Genomic DNA, 20229 nt, shown 5'->3' on the forward strand with positions numbered 1-20229 from the left:
TTTCAGACTCACTTCGTGGATACGAATCTAATTGAATCAGTTAGCAAGCAGGAAATAATCTACTGTTTGCAAGTAGATTGAGCCCGGAGGTATTTCTCAACAGGGCTTTAAAACTGCCACTGAAAACAAGATTATATTTTATTCCAATTACACTGAAATGAGTTCTGCTATGTTTATATATTGAAAATATCCAGAACAATTAAGTTCAGTGAGTGGCAACATTTTTCACTGCCTAAGGCGCTGTTTGGGGGATCCTGGAGGCAGAGAGAAGGAGAGGGTGAGAAAGAGAGAGAGAGGGTGGAATAAAGAATAGACCCAAACTAGAAAATGGATTGTATGTTTTGTAGAGTTTCTGTTGAGGGAAGAAATATAACCATCAAATCAGTAAAGCTTTAGTCATTTGAAAACCCCCCTCATGAATTTTACAGGACCCTTTCTATCACTCAGGGTTCTCCAGAGAAACAGAACCAATAGAAACAGAACAAATGTACACACAAAAAGAGATTTATTTTAAGGAATTGGCTCATGTGATTGTGGAAAACAGCAAGTCCGAAATCTGTAAAGCACGCTGGAAACTAGAGCAGGGTTTCTGCGTTCCCATCTCGGGGCAGAATTTCTTCTAGTTGCAAAACTTAGGTTGTTCGCCTATCTGGGATATTGTAAGTAATGCTGCAATGAATGTGGGGTGCAGGTATCTTTTTGAGTTGGTGTTTTCATTTCCTTCAGATAAATACCCAGAAGTGCAATTGCTGCATTGTATGGCGGTTATATTTTTAATTTTTTAGGAACTTCCATACTGTTTTCCATGGTGGTAATGTTTTTCTCCATAACAATCTAAGCACCAATAGTTCAAAAAGTCATCTATTATGTTCACTGCTACCTTCCGAGGACCATGTGTCCTCAGAATTTAAGAGCCAGAGTGGAGGTTGATGAGCACCGTGCTGTAAAAGGGAAGGAGAGGATCCCCCAGTCCAGGTCTGTGTGCTGAATTCCTAGACTTTCCTTTATATGTGAGCCCCTCCGAGATGTGCCCGCGGTCAGCAAACCTCAAGGTTAAGTATCATGACCTTCGGAGGAAAGATCAGAGAAAGGCTCAGCAGGCAAGGAAAGGTGGAGCTCATGGCCATAGTGAACAAAATTATAAAAGTGTGTTGGAAAAAGAACTAAAAATCTGAGTTTGAAAGAAGTCATAGTATGTGTCTAATGAAACACTGAAAACTAATAGAAAGAGGGGAAAGCCCCAGGGTTTGTACAGGAGGATACCAGCTTGAGAGGGTTGATTAGTCAAGATCTTTGAATTTCCAAGATATGGGATATAATGTCCTATTGCTTATAGAGAGGGTGATTTCTTTTTTGTTTTCTTTTCTTTTATTTTTATTTTTTGAAATATTTTATTTATTTTTTGAGAGAGAAGAGGGGAAGAGGAGGAGAAAGAGAGAGAGAAACATCAATGTGTGGTTGCCTCTCATGCGTCCCCTACTGGGGACCTGGACCACAACCCAGGCATGTGCCCTGACTGGAAATTGAAACTGCAACCTTTTGGCTTGCAGAACGGTGCTCAATCCACTGAGCCACACCAGCCAGAGCTAGAGAGGCTGATTTCCTCATCAGTGTTTGCAACAGGGCTAACACCTCATAAGCACTCAATAAACAGTTACTGAATAAATAAATGAATGAATAAGTGACCTATAACATTTAAACATTTATCCATGACCCACTGAAAATGACCTCTTATAGCACAGAAAATATGCCTGTGTAATAGGATCTGGGGTATGGGTGAAGCCCCAAGCCCTCGGGGCTATGGATCTTAAGCTTCATTCTCTGCTTCTATTTGTTAGTATCCAGAGCTTGCATGTTGATCATTTGAGAGAGGGCTTATTTATTGACTTTCTTGAAGTGTTAATAAAAAGTGTATCCATTTTCTCTAAATGTAGGTTCAATGACACTCTAACCTAAAAGAGCAGGACAAGAAAAAGCATCAGTGATGTTGGTTTGAGGAGTGAGGTTGATGGAATACAGTCAACGCCCACAGCATTGGGCAGATGCACCTCCCTGACCCCCAGAGCCACCAGTAGCTGCAGGCCTTCCCCACCAACCTGGCAGGTTCAGCGTGAACATCCTCACCTAGGTTGCCCCTTCTCTGTAAGCAGATTACAGGGAGGGAAAAGCCTGGAAGACACAGAGCCTGATGTGCCTGTACCCATCAGATGGGCGAGTAGGCCACAGTGACGGAGGAGACAGACAGCAGAAGCTGGAAGCATAGTTTCTCTCCCGGGGACTGGAGAGGAAAGTGCCTTCCTTTGTGGCAGCATGAGGTGCAGAGAGTGATTTTCTCTCTGAACGGTTATTTCAACATGAGCGTGCGTCAGGAAATATATTGGCCTATATATGCCCTAGAAATCCAGTATGTTGGCATTTTCACTTGCCTCACGTCCTCCTGCTTCAAGGCTTTAAAATCTTCAGTGTCTGGATTGTGTCCAAGTCAGATGTTGACATTTTCTTACTAACTAGACAGCACTTGACCTTTGCGCATGGTGAAGCAATGCCCAATGTGGCTCCTTGCTGCTTCTGAAAAAGCAAGGGCTGCTTTCTCTGTAGATACTACTTTTTGGAAAGCTATAGATATTAGGATGCCTTGGATGTTTTCAAAGTTTAAGGCAAAATGAAAATCACTCTTTTCCAAAGAGCAGGGGTTAGAGTCAACCAAAAGCTTGCTGATGTCAGCAGTGGTGTGGTTACCACACCTGCTCTTTACCCAGCAGCAAAGAGCTTGAACAGTGGAGGATGAAATCACCTGAGCAGTAATTTATGAGCACACCATCTCTCTCTCTCTCTTTCTCTCTCTTTCACACACACACACACACACAGTCTGTAACAGCAGCTTTTAGGATAAAACCTAGACTGTGCAGGAGAGATACTGGAGGGGACCGAGAATTGTTTTATGACACTTCTTCTACTGTCCTAACAATAATGTTGTTTTAACTATATCATAATGGGTGGTTGCAAAAATGGATTCATCATGTCACATGTCACACCACTATAAGCTATGATTTCTAGATCAATGACAGAATGTTTTGGGGATTTGCACAAATAAAATGCATGCAATTTATAAGTGCATCAGAGTCTCCACCAAGGTAGACCAAAATATCTTAATAAAATGTACCTTTTTTGCCTTGACTTCTGTTTAATGAAGAGCATCTGTATCCTTCATTGGCTGATTTTAAATTTTAGTGACTTGTTTACTTAGAGAAATTTCACAATAATGTAATTTAATGATGCCTACAGTACAGATCAAGTGATTCAGCTTTACTACTTTCTTTTTAGTATGTTATGTCTTCTGCCTAGAATATGCTTCACACTCAGACTGTCAAAAGTAGGAAACAGACCCTTCAGATTACCTTGGGAAAACCTTTCATTTATAGATGAGGAAACTGTGTTTATAATAAAGTCAGGATTAGGAAAGAGTTTTCAATGCCCACTCCTTGTTCTGTCTTCTGCCCGTCCTTTAAGACCCAGTACGAGCTTCACCTCCTTCACGCAGTCGTCCTTGACCTCTGATGATGTATCGCTTTCATGAACCCCTGCTCATGGTCAATACTGCACTATTTATCCTTTGGTTAAAAATTCTCCTCACTCCCAGTATTACATCTTACTCTTGTATCTCTAAGAAGTATTAGCTGAAGGACAAAATTCATGTTTTATGATTCTCTTGACTGGAACACCACAGCACTTAGCAAAGTCATGTACACCACCTTATCGTCTAGTATAGTTGTCCCTTTTTAAACGAAGTCTGTGCTTTGCTCTTGTCACTTCAAATCTTTAGTAGCCTAAATTTTCATATACTTGACTTTTTCAACCATAGACTTAGTATATGTGTGTATATAGTATACAGTCACACACTCACACACACACAGACACATCCTTGACACACACTGTATCTGGAAAATAGTATGCAATCAATGTGGTTTTTTGAGAGAGAGTTCATCCTTGATCAGGAAAGGTACACAGTTACACAGAGGAAGTAGGATTTGAATTGAGCATTGAAGAAAACATATTGATTAACATGAAAAGAGGAGGGAAAATTATATTTGAGACAAAGAGTATGCTGTGTTTTGATCCCAAATTGGGCCCTTATTCTTTGTTTAACCTTAGGCAATTTGCCTCAGCTGTCTGAGCCTCCGCTCCCCCATCTGCTGAACTAGGAGACTATCATATGTTGCATAACGTTGTTGTGAGAATAACAGAGATAAATTACACAGCAGAAGTCAATAATAGTCGTTATTAACAACAACAAAAGTCAATTATAATTTGCTGAATAAGGAAGCCAGAAGTGCCAGTGAAGGCACAATGGGTAGCTCAGTTAGACTGGAGCAAAATGCTTCACAGAGGGACATGAGGAGAGATGAAAAAAGAGAGGAGGGGGGACAGACTCAGTCACCACTACTTGCCAATTACCTCAAGTTTTGGACTATTGACTGCATCACTAAATTCACTGTGAGGTGGAGTGAAGGCCAAGGACTATGAAGTGGCCCTTTCTCAGTAAAAAGCACAGGAGCTCTGAATCAGACAAAACATGGGTTGTAACCAGGATCTGGCAGTTCCTGAGGGGATAAACTCGAGGCGGTTTGATGTTGTAAGTATTACACAAGTAATATATACAAAGCACCTGCCGTAATGCTAGGCATGATGGTGGACACCACTAATCTTAGTTCTCTTCTGTGATGTACCCACATTACATCCCAACCCCGTACCTTTGTTTTCTGTCTCTCCTATTTCTATGCTTTTCTCTCTTTCTTCATAACCTGGTTTTTGCCTGCCTACCTATATACCTTGGACTTTCAATAAGTGTTTACCAAGAATAGTCCTATTTGAAAGCATTTATGGAGCATTTACTATAAATTAGATACTGTGCTAATGATACTAGATTCAAACACAGCTGCCTTAGTGACCCTTGGAAGTACGTCAAACTCATGTGCATGAATGAACCAGGTCTCCTCCAGGTAAGTCAATTTGCAAAGTGTATCAGCTTGAAGTTAGACAAAGTCATATTGTAGGCCAGACATGTTCACATTTCTTGTAGTTCCAAAAGTGTGTGTGGCAGCACAGCACAGAGGAGAACCAGAACATCTCCAATAGGAACCACTGAAATGGCAGGGAGCAACGGCGGACAACAATGTAGAAGCCAAAGTCAAAGTATAGCCAGGCCTATCCCTTTGACCCAAGAATCCCATTTCTGACCATTTAGCCTGAAGAAATAATTATGGATATGCACAAAGATTCAGCTTAAAGATGCTCCTTGCAGGCTTGTTTACATAATACTACCAAAGGAAAACAAATCAATATATAACAATAAACTAATTCAGTTATGGTTTATCCATAGCAGCTATAAATAAATGATATCACAGAGGAATATTTATTACCATGGAAAGATGACCAAGTTATACTGTTAACTGACAAAACCAGGTTGTAAAGCAAATTACATCAGAGAACTTGTGTTTGTAAATATACATGAATAGAAAAAAAGAGTGGAAGGTTGCAGGATGTTAAAAATAATGGACACTGAGGTGAGATAGGATATTTACTTTTTATTTTTTGTTTTCCTGTTTCTAGTTTTAAAAGTTTACATGTACCAGTATTGTAACAAGAAACATACTGTAACATGTTATTTGTATACATGTGTACATAAATTGATTCAATAAATGCTAGTTACTAACAAATATAATATATAAATACAAATATATATATAGTCTGCACACATACACAAACATACAAAGGTTTTGTGGGTGGAGACAAATGATGGATGGATGAATGGATGAAAGCGGATGGTAGATTAGATAGATGATGGATGGATGGATCACAGATAGATGATTGATAGATAGATAGATAGACCGTCTCCAGATCCAGGAGCACTCAGAGCAAGCTGTCCATTTGACAGTGTTTAATGAGCCCCACGCGGTGTCATCAGATGCAGGTTAAGGAAAACCAGTTGTGCCTGAGCCTGTCCTTTCCCGAACAGGTCGACGCCCACGGCAACATTCTCCTTAGCACCCTGGAAATCAGGAACGAGACGAGCGGCTCGGAAGTGCTCACAGGCGTGAGCGACCCCAAGACCACCATGTACTCGTATGACAGCGCCAGCATCCAGTACCGCAAGCCCATGAGCAGCCGCGAGGCCTACGGGCGCGCGCTCGAGCGGCACGGCGCGCACAACAAGGGGCGCATCCGCCGGCGCGCCTCGCAGCTCAAGGTCAAGATCCCCGACTTGACTGATGTGAATTCCATAGACAAGTGGTCCCGAATGTTTTTCCCCATCACCTTTTCTCTTTTCAACGTCGTTTATTGGCTTTACTATGTACACTAAGGTCTGTCCGAATGGTTCAGAAACGGCTACTTTCCTCTTCTCTTGACTTTTAACCCCACAGGTCCCCAGCAGCGATACTGCTGTGCTTTTTGAGGTAAGAGATTCAGCCATCTAATTGGTTTTAGGTCTTGCATATCAATTTTATTACCGCACCATGTTTACTTCAAAAAAAAAAAAACCTATTTTTTTCCCAGTCTACAGTGGTCCAGGTTATCAGCTCTTTCAGAGCTCTATTAATTGCCATGTTTACAAACACACACACACACACAGAAGTTAGATAGGTAGCTCTTGAGCAGTGCTTCCTAGTTGCCCCGGATTGTATTAATTTTGTTGTTAGTAAAGAATGAAAAGAGGACTTAGCTCTCTGTTCAAACTGCTTCCTGGTAAACTGTAACAATCTCATACTGCCAAAAAACAACTCAATTTCCAGGATCTCAGAAGGAAAAAAAAAAAAGCCATTGACAAGTTACAGATTTCCAGGAAGAAAAGAAAACAGAAAGGAGCCTAGAAGAGGAAGGAAGACTCCCCTCCACTCCCAAGTGCCCCCAGTTCTGGAAAGCAGAAGGGGTCTCGGGTCCGTGGAGGAGGAGGGAGGGATTGGCAAGGGCTGGTGGAGGTTATGCAAACCCAATCTGCCAGCTTCACCTCTCCATTAAACCGAATATTTGGAAGAATACTTCTTTCTCAGAATTCCAGGCTGATTTAAAGTTCACGTTAAAATCCAACCCGATAACCATGGAGGACATTTTTCTTTTCTTCTTGAGGATAAGAGTATGGGGATTGATGACTTTTTTTCTTTGAACTATTTCAAACGAGCAGCCCTGATCTCATTCATTAGCCTGGAATCACTTGACACTGTGCCATGAAACAATGTCCTCATGTTTCCCTCGTCCCTGCTCTAGAGAGTGTAAGAGGAAGGGGGATAGGAGGAGAGGGCTTCAAAGATGGGGATCACGAGCAATTTTTGCTTGAGAAAAATATTGCCCTTTCCAGGAGGAAGGCGAGACTTACGTGCTGTGAAAAGGGTGCCTGGGCAGTTACCTGAACTGCCAAATCTTCAATCAAATAGTATATATTTCTTAGCCTTCCAGAGAGCAGTGTCTAAAGGTGATCGGCTAGCTGGCCGGGTCTCAGCTAGCACCTTAGGGCTCTGCTCTCTGAGCTCTGCATTCCACACTATGAAGTGGTTGTTTCGGGAAATGAACGCACACCGGTTTCGGTGTCATACTTCTCTGAGGCCAGAGCTTTATTTTAAAGGAAATCTGAAAAGAGCAAAGCCAGAGATAACAGCCACTATGACAAACTCACTGGGCCTTTAAACATTCATACCAGCCCCTAAAGTAAAGACCCTGTCTACACTCATGAATCACCATCATCATTGTGCTGCCTTATCTCTGTCCACAGATCACTCTGGTCATCGTCAGAGAAGGGCCATCTCTCAGTCGCCCAAAACACAATTCTAAATATGTCTAACCAGTTGCAGATGAGGTCCGTCCCATTTTATGTCATTAAAGCCCCATTGCTTTGTTTGTGTGTTTGCTTTAGCTTGAGCGTTAAAGAATTCTACATGTTCATTTGCAAAGTTGAGTGAAACCCTAAGTTGACCAACCAGTTATGGAGGCAATTGGGACCTACTTCTTGGATATAAGATAGGGTTGAGGTAATAATAGGGATGCTCTGGCTTTCTCCCTAAGGCTATGATCAGGGTCCATGTTTACAATCACATCAGCTACTAGAAATTGTAGCTTTAATTGAAAGATAAGGCTGAATTCCTACTGATGAGGCCAAGTAGAGAGAAAGTGATAAGATATTCTTTTAGAAAGCAAGAAGATTATCCCAGAATATAATGAATGGTTAAGGCTAACAGATAATACATATTAGTAAAAATATAAAAACTCTTCTTTACCTGGGAAAACTATCCAATGTTTTCATAAGAGATTAATAGAAATGATTTAATAAGAAAAACCTAATTTTCATTTAGGTTTTGATTGCACAATCACAGTTCCCTGGTTGAGGAAATCTTTAGCTCCTGGGGATGAAGTAACCCATTTTGAAACTGAGTAGTTCCTTGGCAGGGTGAGTCACTGTGCCCTTGTAAAATGCCCAAATGGGGTGGAAAGTGAGCATACCAATGTTCCCAAAGACCACCCAGGAACCACTGTGTAGCCATCTATTTTCAACACAGAAAGGGAGACGTTTGGCTAATGCTTAACAGAAATGAATCATTCTGATGTCAAAACACTTTAAAAAGCTTTTAAGGATGAAATGCTACATCAGATAGAAAGTATCCGTACTCTGTGTTCCTTAACAAAACATTTTTCTTTATTTATCTGTTTAGATCATTCTTCTTGGAAAAGATTGAGGTAATTCAAATTTTCTTATTATTTGTATCTTGCCTTAAAAGTCTAAAGAATTTTATGCTTGTAATTTAGATGTATCTTTAAGGGAGAAAGAGAACATTTGGAATTCTTCTATCTTAACCTTTGTAAAATGTAAAATTTATAAGCCTGAGTATTCCATCAGGCGCAAAATGGTGTCACTGTATGCCCTCCTGGACGGTACAGGGGTGACAACCACCACCCTGCAACCCTGTTAAATAGCTCTGACTTAAGAGGTGATGGCAGCCAGAAAGCCTGAGAAGCCGCCGTGTTTCTGGTGAATGCTCCCTAATCCCCACTTCTTTCTTCTGGATGCCTCCTAAGCAAATTCTCCCTGCTTTGGACCCCACCCACTTTTCTTCCAGGCTGAAAAATGAATGGGAAAAAAACCCTTCCTCTCTCCCTCTCTCCCTTGTTTTATCCGAAATGATGTACATAAAACATGAAAGCTGTTAGACATTCTTAAGCACCCTTGAACCAGCCCTTATTCCTGGAAGATTCAGATCAAGACATAATAGAGATTTACTGTTTAACTATTTGGTTATTTTCTTTCTGCCATGAAAATAGCCATAATCTCCTTCATCACTGAAGTGGCAGCAGAGGCTGACAACTGCATGGACTCTCTTATGCTATAGGCACGTCCAGGGGACTCCAAGTTCACAGTTCTGAAACTGTGACCTATCTTGTGTCATGAACTTCACCTGTGAGATCCAACGTAAACCCCATCTTTCACTTGACAGCGAGGACTACACACTCATTTCTCCCACTCATGTTCTTTGGCTTAAAATATCAGGGGTGATGTGTGTATTACACTTATCAGCTTTGTAAAGCAAAGACCCAGGTAAAGACATTTTTTTGGCTTGAATTACCCAAGATTATTGCCTCCTCTATATTGCCAAATAGAAACAGCAGACTGGTTGGTAATTCTGCTGACTAAGTGTTACGTGTTTTCATACATACCATCTTTATTGTGTATTACAATCAATGAAGGATCTTGAAAGTGCCAAGAGAAAAATGTGGTGCAGAGAATAAAGCTTGGTTTACGGATCCAAGATAGGTTTTCCTCCTAAAATCAATGACTACTTTATAAATAATTCATTTAAAAAAGGAGCTCGGTTAAAATTTGCCGTGTTAAACAAAGAAAAAGGTATTTATAATGCTAAAAGGAAATGATCTCCAAGATTTCTTGTATGGACAATTTTGAATAGTATCTTACCAAAGGGTGATATGCCACAATTTTTTCTCCTAAACAAAGTGTAACCATATATCCCAGAAGGAAGAAAAGGGTATGTGCAAGCAAGCATTTGTTCATGCTGGTCCAATCAGCAGTTACTGGGATGGGGAGGACAGATATACAAAACTATCTCAGTTTCTAAAAGCAAACAAGTAGACACAAAGGTAAATTCGGTAACGGGATGTAGAATATCATGTAAACTTCCTTGTAAATTCTGTACATATTTCATTGAACTGTTCCCTGTTGAGTGGTGGTCCTCAGCTTTGGGTGGACATTTGAAATATCTGAGCATTGTAAATAATGTAAGCTTCTAAGGCACTTGCTTTTATTCCTGAAGTGAAATGACTAGTGATTTGGGCCCAGTCCAGAATCTGTTGAGCTCTTGCTCTCTCTCTCTGCCATCTTCTGCGTCCACTTGTGTGACTCCGCCAGGTGTCTGTGATCACGGCCTCACGCCCCAGCCCCACCGGCAGGGACAGGAACTGCCGAGGAGGCTGCAGGCCCCCGGGGCTCGGGAACAGCACACCAGCAGAGACAGAAACGGTAGCGAGCCGCTCTTGGAAATGTGCCCTGAAAAGTGGACGTGTTTTTATGTCATTTGTGGCTATTTATATATTCGGATACCAAATTATCTGTGCTTTACGGGGGGTAAGGAATGGAAGAGATGGTCAAAATCCACAGGTAATCCAAAGCTTCATTTGCACCAATGGCTTTAGCTTCTAATTTTTTTCCTTCCACAATGTTTCCCAGAACTTTTAACAAGAATAGAAGTGGATGTTTGGGTTCGATCAGGGTCAAATGTCCAAATAATGGGGAGGAGAAAAGGAAGAGATAGCAAATGACATTGATAACACCAGATGGCTGATTCATTTCTGAAAGATCCAGAGGTAACCATGTCACTCTTTTTAAAGCTAAAGAGAAATACTGGGAATTAAAACAAGTGTTTTTCAATTGGGGGCCCAAGGTATGTTTGATACATGCTAGTTAAAAGAGAATTTGATAATTAAATATTCTCAAATATATTTCTCCCAAATCCTGGTATTCCTGAAAAAAATCAAAATGGTGGGATATTATGCCATAAGATGTGTTTCCATGCAGCCTGGCAGCCCCAGAGAGGGTGATAGTATCCACAGAAATTCATAATATCCAAGCAAGCAGGGTCTTAGATTGGTTGTTTCTTAGTCACATCTCAGAGTGCCCAAAGCCTTTCTTAGAGGTAAGAACTTGGCAAGACAGAGCTTTTTGTGCCAGCATTTTAAACGCCAGGAGGGTGCATGGAGCCATCACTGTGAGACATTTTGGTTCACAAATGTGCCAACTAGGATCCGCCATCCACTGAATCAGAAAAAATGCTCTGTTGAAACTAATCAATTTCTAGGTTGAAAATACATTATGCTTTTTTACTTTAATCTTGCTTTATCTAATTAACTGAAATCAACTACACCAAAAGAGAATTCATCGTTACTGGTTGCAGCTCAAAAGCAGACATTTGAAAGGGAATGCTTTTTTAATAGAAGAGTTGCAAACCAGAAAATACTAAGTTCCCGGGAGGGTAAGGGAAAGAGTTTGTAGTGTGTTTTTAGCTCTCCAGTAGCAAGAACTTCCTTATTCGAACTCAAGACATCTAAGAGTTGTTTTGTTTTTCCTAAGTAAAAACTCCTTGGTACATCAAGGGGCTCACAACCATCCCTGACTGGCCCCCAGATACCTCACGCATCCAACCAGCACTCATCACAAAGGCTTCAGTAGGGATGAACTGTGGGAAAAGTAGGTGTTGTATTTTTGACTGAGCTGGGGAAGAAAACCATTTCACTCAACAACTTTACCTGCATTTCCTCTGCAGAGAATAGAAAAAAATAAATCAATAAAAGACAGGCCAAATAACTTTATACATTTGCATTTGCCTTAGGTATACAGGGTCACAGATTCACTAGCTTAAAACACCCCCAGTAGGAAGCTGAAGAATAAATAGGAGGAAGCAGAATTGCTACCTGGCTCCTGCTTCTCCCTGGATTTCCTTTTAAAGAGAAATGGGGAAGGAGGGACACTCTCCAATATAATTTTTATAAGTGAAACTTATTAAAATATGATATGTGTGTGCATTTTGTGGGGTTCACTGTACAAAATAGATTACCTCTCTTATGTTCGTTCCTTCCAGCATTATACAACCATCCTGCCTCATGTCTTAACCCAATGAAATTGATTCATTTACTGTATTTCTCAGACTATAAGACATACTCCCCCCCCCCAAATTTTGGAAGAATAATGGTTGTTAATACTGCTGTTGAGTTCTGTTTACATTTACATTGGTGAAATATTATGTTATTTATGCTATTAAATATTTTACCACATTTTTTGCTTCAAAATTTTCTTTCCTATTTTCCTCCTCTGAAACCTATGTGTGTCTTATGGTCTGAAAAATACGGTACTTGTCTTCTCATTTCAAATCTCATAAGCCATTTGTCCATGAATATCTGAAAGCTTCAGCTTTTGTGAACTTATATTGCTAATCTTCAGTTGAATCTGAAAAAAATAATAAATTTTAATAATGTTCTCAAATTCCTACTCTGAATGTCTTTAAAAAGTAGCTTGTAGCCCCCTCTGAACTGCTTTGGGTTACTTTTCTGCTTTTCCATCCCTTATTTGAAAAGCACATGTGTTTACATAAACCTTCTCTTTCCCAGCATAATTCAAAATAACATGGAAATAAAAATTATTAGCTCAAGCCTAGGAAAACCTATATTATCTAAACCAATGCTTGATAATACCATCTCTTTACATTATGTAGTTGTAATATGGTCAACTCATACATCATCAATTCTTTTTCATCAAACCCATTTATTGACACCCTCCTTCAGCCTTAATTGTATGCCGTTTAAAAATCTATTATTAGTCCTCCCAGAATGGCTTATCATTCACTGAGCACACCACTTGTTACAGACTATCCTCTAGGAACTTGACCCACTCCATCTTTTCTGTGTCTTATTCTTATTGCAGATTCTCACCTCTAGAGATCACCTTACATAACCCCCCTTGACTTCCTAGCAGACATTAACAGATCATAATGTAAACTGTCTAAATCACCCCTATAAAATATATAGAATATTTTTCCTCTAGATAGCATTTCTATGCTTAGAGAACAGAGAGTTCTCCACACATATACCAAGCAATGCACAGCCGAACTTTAAACACGAACAATCAATGAGCCGCTTGGGAAGTTGGAAGAGAGAAGTTATAGTGGGAGAGACAACATCCTTGGAATTCAGAGCGTGTGACCTGGCCTTTACGCTGTCTCTACCACTGCCCAATGGTGTGACTCTGGGCATGCCATCAGAGGAGTTCCAATTCCCTCCCAGAACTAAATTTCAAAGGGTGTTTTGTTTTGTTTTCACTTAGGTAGGATCCCCAGAAAGATGGAGAAGTACCATGGCCTCTGCTAACACAACCCCAGAAATTTAGTGATGCTTCTTGTGGCATGTCTTTGGGACTAAGCCATCATCAGATTGTCAAGTGAATCCAAATCACTACTTTTTCATATTCCTTTAAAAAGTATATAGAACAAGAAGTTAAATTGGAAGGCAAGTGGCAAAAAAATTATTTTATGGCTTTAATAATAATCTACAGTACAATATTTCCCTCTAAGAGCATTAGAGAATCTCAGATAATGTGAATCAGTATGGTCTCTATTTGCAGCTCTCTCAAAGGTGTCACTTGGTCAGGAAAATCTAAGAAATGCCCCTCATGAGTGGACAAGCCAACTTCTAAGTAACACCCGAGCAGAACTGCAATCCCCTTCAGTGATCCTCCCCCGTCCTGGACCCAACCACGGTCTTGTGTCCTTTTTGCCTGATGATCCAGGTTTTGGTTAGTTCAAAAATGAGTGGGAAGCAGGAGGAAAGAAGGATTTTCACTCCCAACAGCTAGCTACTACGTATGCACAGTCTATCGTCTTATTCTTTTATCCTTCTCCTCCACCCTTCCCCCACCTGCCACACTAAAGCCCTTCAGTCCTCCCTCAAAGGAAAGTGCAGAAGGAACAGGTAGCACAGCAACTAATAGCCCACAGTGTGCCCCGATTCTTTTTGGATAACATCATTGTTAGGGACCATAGGACCCAGTTTTCCTAAGACAGAAAGACAGTGGTGTATAATTATCAACAGAGCCACTTTTCACTCTCAAAATTGTCCATTTGCTTAATAAAATTATATAGTCACACTAATAATGGGCTTTCATAATCCCCATACCTGGAGGATATGAGAAATATTAATAAATTAATGTTAACACCTGAGAGAAAAAAATGTCTTGGCTCCCTATGAAATCCTAAAGAAGTCTGATCGCAGTCTTCTCCACCACTCATGCTCACCTTATTTCTCCATGTTCCCCTTACTCAGCCATCAAGCGAGCTAATCCTCAGGTCTCCCCTACCTGCCACTGCAATAACCACACATCATCTCACAATGATATTGTTGCTGTGCTCAGTTTTACATTTGATTCCCATTGCCCAGATGTTCCTCTTCCCATACCCTTCCCCATGGTGGATTATGAATCAGACCAACATCCTCCAAACAGCTGACCATGAGCAGCCTTCCCTCATCTGTTCACTCTCCTGCTAGCCCTCCCTCAATTCTTGCAACCTCTTCGTCCAATAATAATAGGTCTTTTCTTTGTGTATTTCCCAGAACTCCTGCAAATAGATGTTCTTCCTCCCTAAGTAAAGTATAAGGTCCTTATGGGTAAATGCCCCACTTTCTCATTCTTTGGTATTGCCCAGTGCAGCTATTGTTCTGTACATGGTAGGTCTGTAAAGGCTGATTAAACCACCCACATTAGTAACTGCAGCCACAGAGAAACACATTTCTCTAACGGGCGATGCTTCAGCATTATGGATAATACTTCGTGAGGCAGGTGTTCCCTGCCCACTCACCCCATGTTATTTTAGCTCCATAAAGCCTATGCCTACAAATCTCTAAATGGATTTTAACAATGCAGGCAAAGTTGCATTGAGCCCCAGTTGGGGTCTGTGCGAAGTGGTTACTGAGGTTGTTTTTTTCCATTGCTTATCACTAAGCGAATGGACTCCTAATACCACCATTCTAGATTCTACCAGTTCCGACAGAACTGAAATCTCTATGCTAATTACTACTGCTTTTCCTTTATGGAAAAAAGAGAAAATGTTTGTTTAAAGTTTCATTTATCCTCCATTTACCTAAATTTGCCTTATTGCACACCTTTTAAATCCAGACTTGTGGGTGTTTATGCTTAAAGCTGAGGCTACACTGCATAATTGGGACAACTTGAAAATTCAGAGAATACTCCCAGAGAGCACTGCACACCAGATTTTATTTCTGCCAAGAAACAAATAGAAGGTTTAGAACTATCTAAGAGGATGTGGCAGTTCTTAACATTCATCACTGTCCCTCAAGACTGCATACACAGATTCACAGAAAAATACCTTTTCTCTCCACTCCCTTTCAGCTGTTACCTTCCCTGTTCTCCTGTTACATTATTTACACATCGGCATAAGAAATATATCATTTACAAGCCTTACCTCAGAGTGGCAACCAACCACCAAACTTTTACTGGATAACATATTTTTTCTACTTGATATCCCCCTCAAACACATTGAATTGCAGTGTTTCTACTTTGTTTAAGCTAATCAACTCATATTAACCTGTTTCCTCCATCTGTTTTAAATACTCACTGGATAAAGCTTGAAATAATTTATATTTTGCAACAATGCCCCTTAGACAAGTTTAAGGAAGCCCTTTGATTACTCTAACCCACCCCAGCATCATGGAAAACAGAATTATACACACAGGTAACATTTCACATTCAGAACGCCCACTGCCCTTCTAAGTAAGGAGTGCTCCTGATTGGATACACACACATGCATTGGCCGTTTGGCTCAACTCCTTATTTCAGAGAGGACTTGTATAACCCTCCCAATGAAAACTACCATGTGGCATTATTACAAAGTCATTAGATGTCATGAGTTTCTGGAAATCCCAAATGATATAAATGTTTACAAGAACCAAAAAGTTTTTTGACATCTTTAAAAAAGCTTTTGATTTTTGACCCCCAGGCAGCATTTTGTGCCATTGTGATTGGAACCTAATGGCTAAAGTGAAACAGTGCTGTCGGTCATTTACAGCATTAATGAAAATGTACATTGGACAGTTTACTATGTGTAAATACAAATAAAATTGTTTTTTTAGAGAAACGCATCTGGATAAGGGTGGCTTGCTTGAAAAATTCTCTGGGCTATCCATCATGTCGGAGTAATTATCTCACTCCTTTAACTTTACCCAAGGAGACCTGGGGCAAAGATCTTCACACAGCGATTCTGGAGGTTTGGGAAAGCAGGACTCATTAGGCTAAAGAACAGGGGAATTACTATCCTGCCAGCAATGGAACACCTCTTTGGCTACCACCTCACCTGTAACTTGATCCAATCCAAAACTCAGCTAAGCTTTCCAAATCAATCTCCTGCTATTTTAATTCATAGCACACTGTACTAAATGGCTGGGGCTTTCAAAAGCAGGTGCTACATATATAGAGGGAAATTCATACCTTCCATTGCCTCTCAAAATCCGTTATGCTAAACTCACCAAATACATTAGAAAATGTTCCATGTTTTATTCCTTGTGTTTTTAAAACTGCACTAGTCAATTTGCTGAATTGTCTAGCCACCTTCTTACCAAACACAATTTAGCTCATTCATATCTGGACTAGTATTACAGTTCTTGTAAACTCTGTCCCCTCCTCCCTTTTCAGCAGACAGAACTCGTTTCGTGACCAAGAAACATAAATCACAATATTTTAATGTTCTTTTTGCTTTTTTGACATAAGCATTTGCTTTCTTATATAAGCAGATACTTTTGTATATCTACCAAACCCAAAATAAAGTTAAATGGCAAAAATAAGTATTTCTGGAAACCTATAGAAATTTTAATTAAATGAGACAGGTTCAACAAATGTCAAGAAAGGTGGACTCCTTACTTTTATAATTCAAGTTTCTATTTTGTATGAATATATGCTGCATTTTCTGATTGAAACTGCTGTTCTGTCTAATGAAACTTGTGGTTTTCTGTACCTGCTTTTTACATTTGAAATCAAACTTTCATAAAGTGTGCTTGAGTGTACCCTTTCTGTTAGGGATTTGATTAAAATATTCTAGCTGTTTCATTAATTTCTCTTTATGTGCCTCAAGTATGTGATGTTATGTCTTTGCTATTTCAAAAACTATCTGTGGACCAAATCCATGAATCTTGGAGACTGTGATTTATACACATGGAAGAAATAGATTTTCCCCTAAGCAGTGAATCTGTGATTACGAAACTGTTCCTCATCCTCTGATTCCTCTTACCCTTCATGATCTTTTTTTCTACTCTTAATCATTCATTGAGTGATCATGTATTCTTGTAAAATGAAATCAACTTACATGCAATCAGGTATGGACACAAGACACTCTTGTGCCCTTAATTTCAGGACTCACAGATGCCCTAGCAGTCACAGGACTGTATTTCACTCAACAGCTGTGTTAATGATGTGGCTTTGCTATTAAATTAGTTGCTGTTCAATGTACTTTGCACTAGAAGATTTTCAATGTTGCAGCAAATGAAAGAAAGAAACACATTTGAAGGCTGATGTCAAAAACCATCAGCTACAACCACAAAGCCGTTGTGCAGCTTCTAAAATGTAGTTACTGCTGTAAATATGTACTATTTCTGTTAGCTTGTTTATTCCTAAAACACAAATAAAACTTTTTTATTAAAAATGTCTACATATAAAAAGCTTACTTTGTACTATGTTTAAAAACATGTGAGAGTTCAGACATATCTTTTTATAATCTAAAATGTTTAAAATTATGAATCTATCATTTGAGAGCTTTTATTGTAAAATTTAATACAAAGCAAAATCCCTTTTCTTTGGAAGAAATTCTCTGCAGTATTATTCAACAATAGGGGAAAATACCAGCATTTTTCCAGGAGCTTATTTCTGTACCACTTTGACATTAAAAAATATATATACATTTGCAATATATATTACAAATGTAATATGTAATATATATAATTTTAAATAATACACCTGACATTTTAACATCTGGAGTTTATATATTAGGAAAAAATGAGGTCCTCTTGTATTAAAAAATTCCTAAAACAGACTTTAATAGCATCCATTTGTGAGGTGCATTATGTCAAACTTCTTTTAAAATCTTCACTGTAACTATGAGTTGGCCTATTTGTCAGTCTTTCTATAATAGTTTAAAAGCTTCCAACCTCTAAACTCATTCTCTCCCTTCAGAAATATGGTGACAATAAAATAATTAACAGATTAAAGGTGTGAAGCTTATTTATCCATTAATTAGTTGCTAGTATACAATAACCTTTCAGTAAGAGTCTGAATTCCAGCGTAAGAACTAACATCCATCCAGTGAAATTACTGGGAATCTGCACTTTCTCAGCCATTCTCTGGCCTGCAAAGTGACCAGGAGTTTTAGAGATGTCCTCCACTGGTTACTGTTTCTAAAAACCACGTTACACAATTGGAGAAATAAATGGCCATCAGTTCCATTTAAATTAGAAAAAGAACAAACGTATCTGTAGCATGTTGAGGGGTAGCTGTAAGGATTACAGATAATAAGAAGCTAACACAAGGTACGTGAGTATCTGCGTTGCCACTACTACCGGCCAAGGATGTGGGAAAATTGAAACCCTTATGCACTGTTGATGGGAATGTACAATGGTGTAGTCAATATGGAAAACAGTATAGAGGTTCCTCAGAAATGTAAAAAGAGAGCTACCATATAGTCCCACTGTCCCACCTCCAAATATTCATCCAAAAGAATTTAAAATAGGACTGTGAAGAGATATTTGCACACCTATGCTCCTTACAGCATTAGCCACAACAGCCGAGAAGTGGAAACAACTTAAATGTCCGTTGATGGAATAACGGATACAGAAAATGTATGCACATACAATGGCCTACCATTCAGTCCTAGCAAAGGAAACCCTACCATGTGAGATCAGTGATCTTCAACCCTTTTCATCTCGTGGCACACGTAAACTAAGTACTAAAATTCTGCAGCATGCCGAAAAACATATTTTTTGCTGATCTGACAAAAAATAGGTATGATTTTGATTCATTCACACTGAATGGCTATTATTGTGTCAGCCGTTTCGTTTTTTATAGTTGATAATCCAAGAGAAAAGTCCCCGACTGGCCAGGAATTGAAAGCTTTAAAAACACTTGCAGCACGCCAGTGTGCCTCTTGCAGTACACTGAATGGAAACCACTGCGGTAAACCACGAATGGCCCTCGAGGACATCACGGTAAGTGAAATAAGCTAGTTAAAGATGGAAAAATACCGCATGATTCCACTGACAACTCGCCAAACTCCTGGAGCGGAGATCAGAATGGTGAGTGTCGGTGGCTAGGGACTGGGAACTGAAGAGCTGCCGCTGGAAGCGTAGACTTTCAGTGACGCGAGACGAGAAAGTCCGGGAGATCTGCTGTGCAACAGTGTGCATAGTTAATGCTGTACCGAATACGAAAAGGTTTATTAAGAGAGTAGAGTTCATGTTAGGTGTTCCGGGGGATGGGTTGCCACAATTAAAAAAAAAAAAAGAAATGCAAAGTGGTACAGTGACTTCAAAAAAGTTTGGATGTTTCTTACAAAGCTAAACTTATTATGCAATGTGATCCAGCAATCACACTGCTACGTGTTACTCAGTTGATTTGAAAACGTGTCCCCATAAACCCTGCCAGTGAGTGTTCACAGCAGCTTTATTCATAATTGACACTAAGTGACCACCACTGATGTCCTTCAATACGTGAATGGATACATGAACTGAGAGACAGCTATACAATGAAGTTTTATTCAGAGATAAAAAAGTAAATGAGTTACCAGGCCACGAAAAAACATGGAAGAAACGTAAATGCATATTGCTAAGTGCAAGAAGCCAGTCAAAAAACACTCCATGCTGTAGGACCCCAATTATATGCCATTCTGGAAAAGGCAAAGCTATTTAGACATTTTTTAAAAATCGCCGGTGGTCGGTCTGGGGTTCAGAGGAAGCTGTAAGGGGTGAATGGGGAAAACACAGGGGACCTTCCGGGTACTGGACTATTCCACACAGTGGATACGCGGCATCAGGCATCTGTCAGACTCGGCACTGCTCCACGCAGAGTGAAGCTTAATGTGCACATTTAAAACTCATTTAAGAGTCACGGCAGCCCAGCAAGGAGTACATATT

The 20229-nt window shown here is 39.8% G+C and overlaps 1 protein-coding gene across 1 annotated transcript in view; it reads left to right on the top strand.

Moving 5' to 3' along the window:
- Nucleotides 1-13318, top strand: part of GABRB1 (gamma-aminobutyric acid type A receptor subunit beta1) — a 332210-nt gene extending 318892 nt beyond the window's left edge. The window contains exon 9 of the mRNA XM_045834675.1: nucleotides 6017-13318. Within this exon, the coding sequence (XP_045690631.1) occupies nucleotides 6017-6361 (345 nt within the window). The 3' untranslated portion in view covers nucleotides 6362-13318. The remainder of the gene's footprint in view (nucleotides 1-6016) is intronic.
- Nucleotides 13319-20229: the final 6911 nt, after the last annotated feature.

The sequence above is a fragment of the Phyllostomus hastatus genome, unplaced genomic scaffold (assembly GCF_019186645.2).
Source record: "Phyllostomus hastatus isolate PE091 unplaced genomic scaffold, TTU_PhHast_1.1 phas_contig_196, whole genome shotgun sequence".
Lineage (NCBI taxonomy): Eukaryota > Metazoa > Chordata > Mammalia > Chiroptera > Phyllostomidae > Phyllostomus > Phyllostomus hastatus.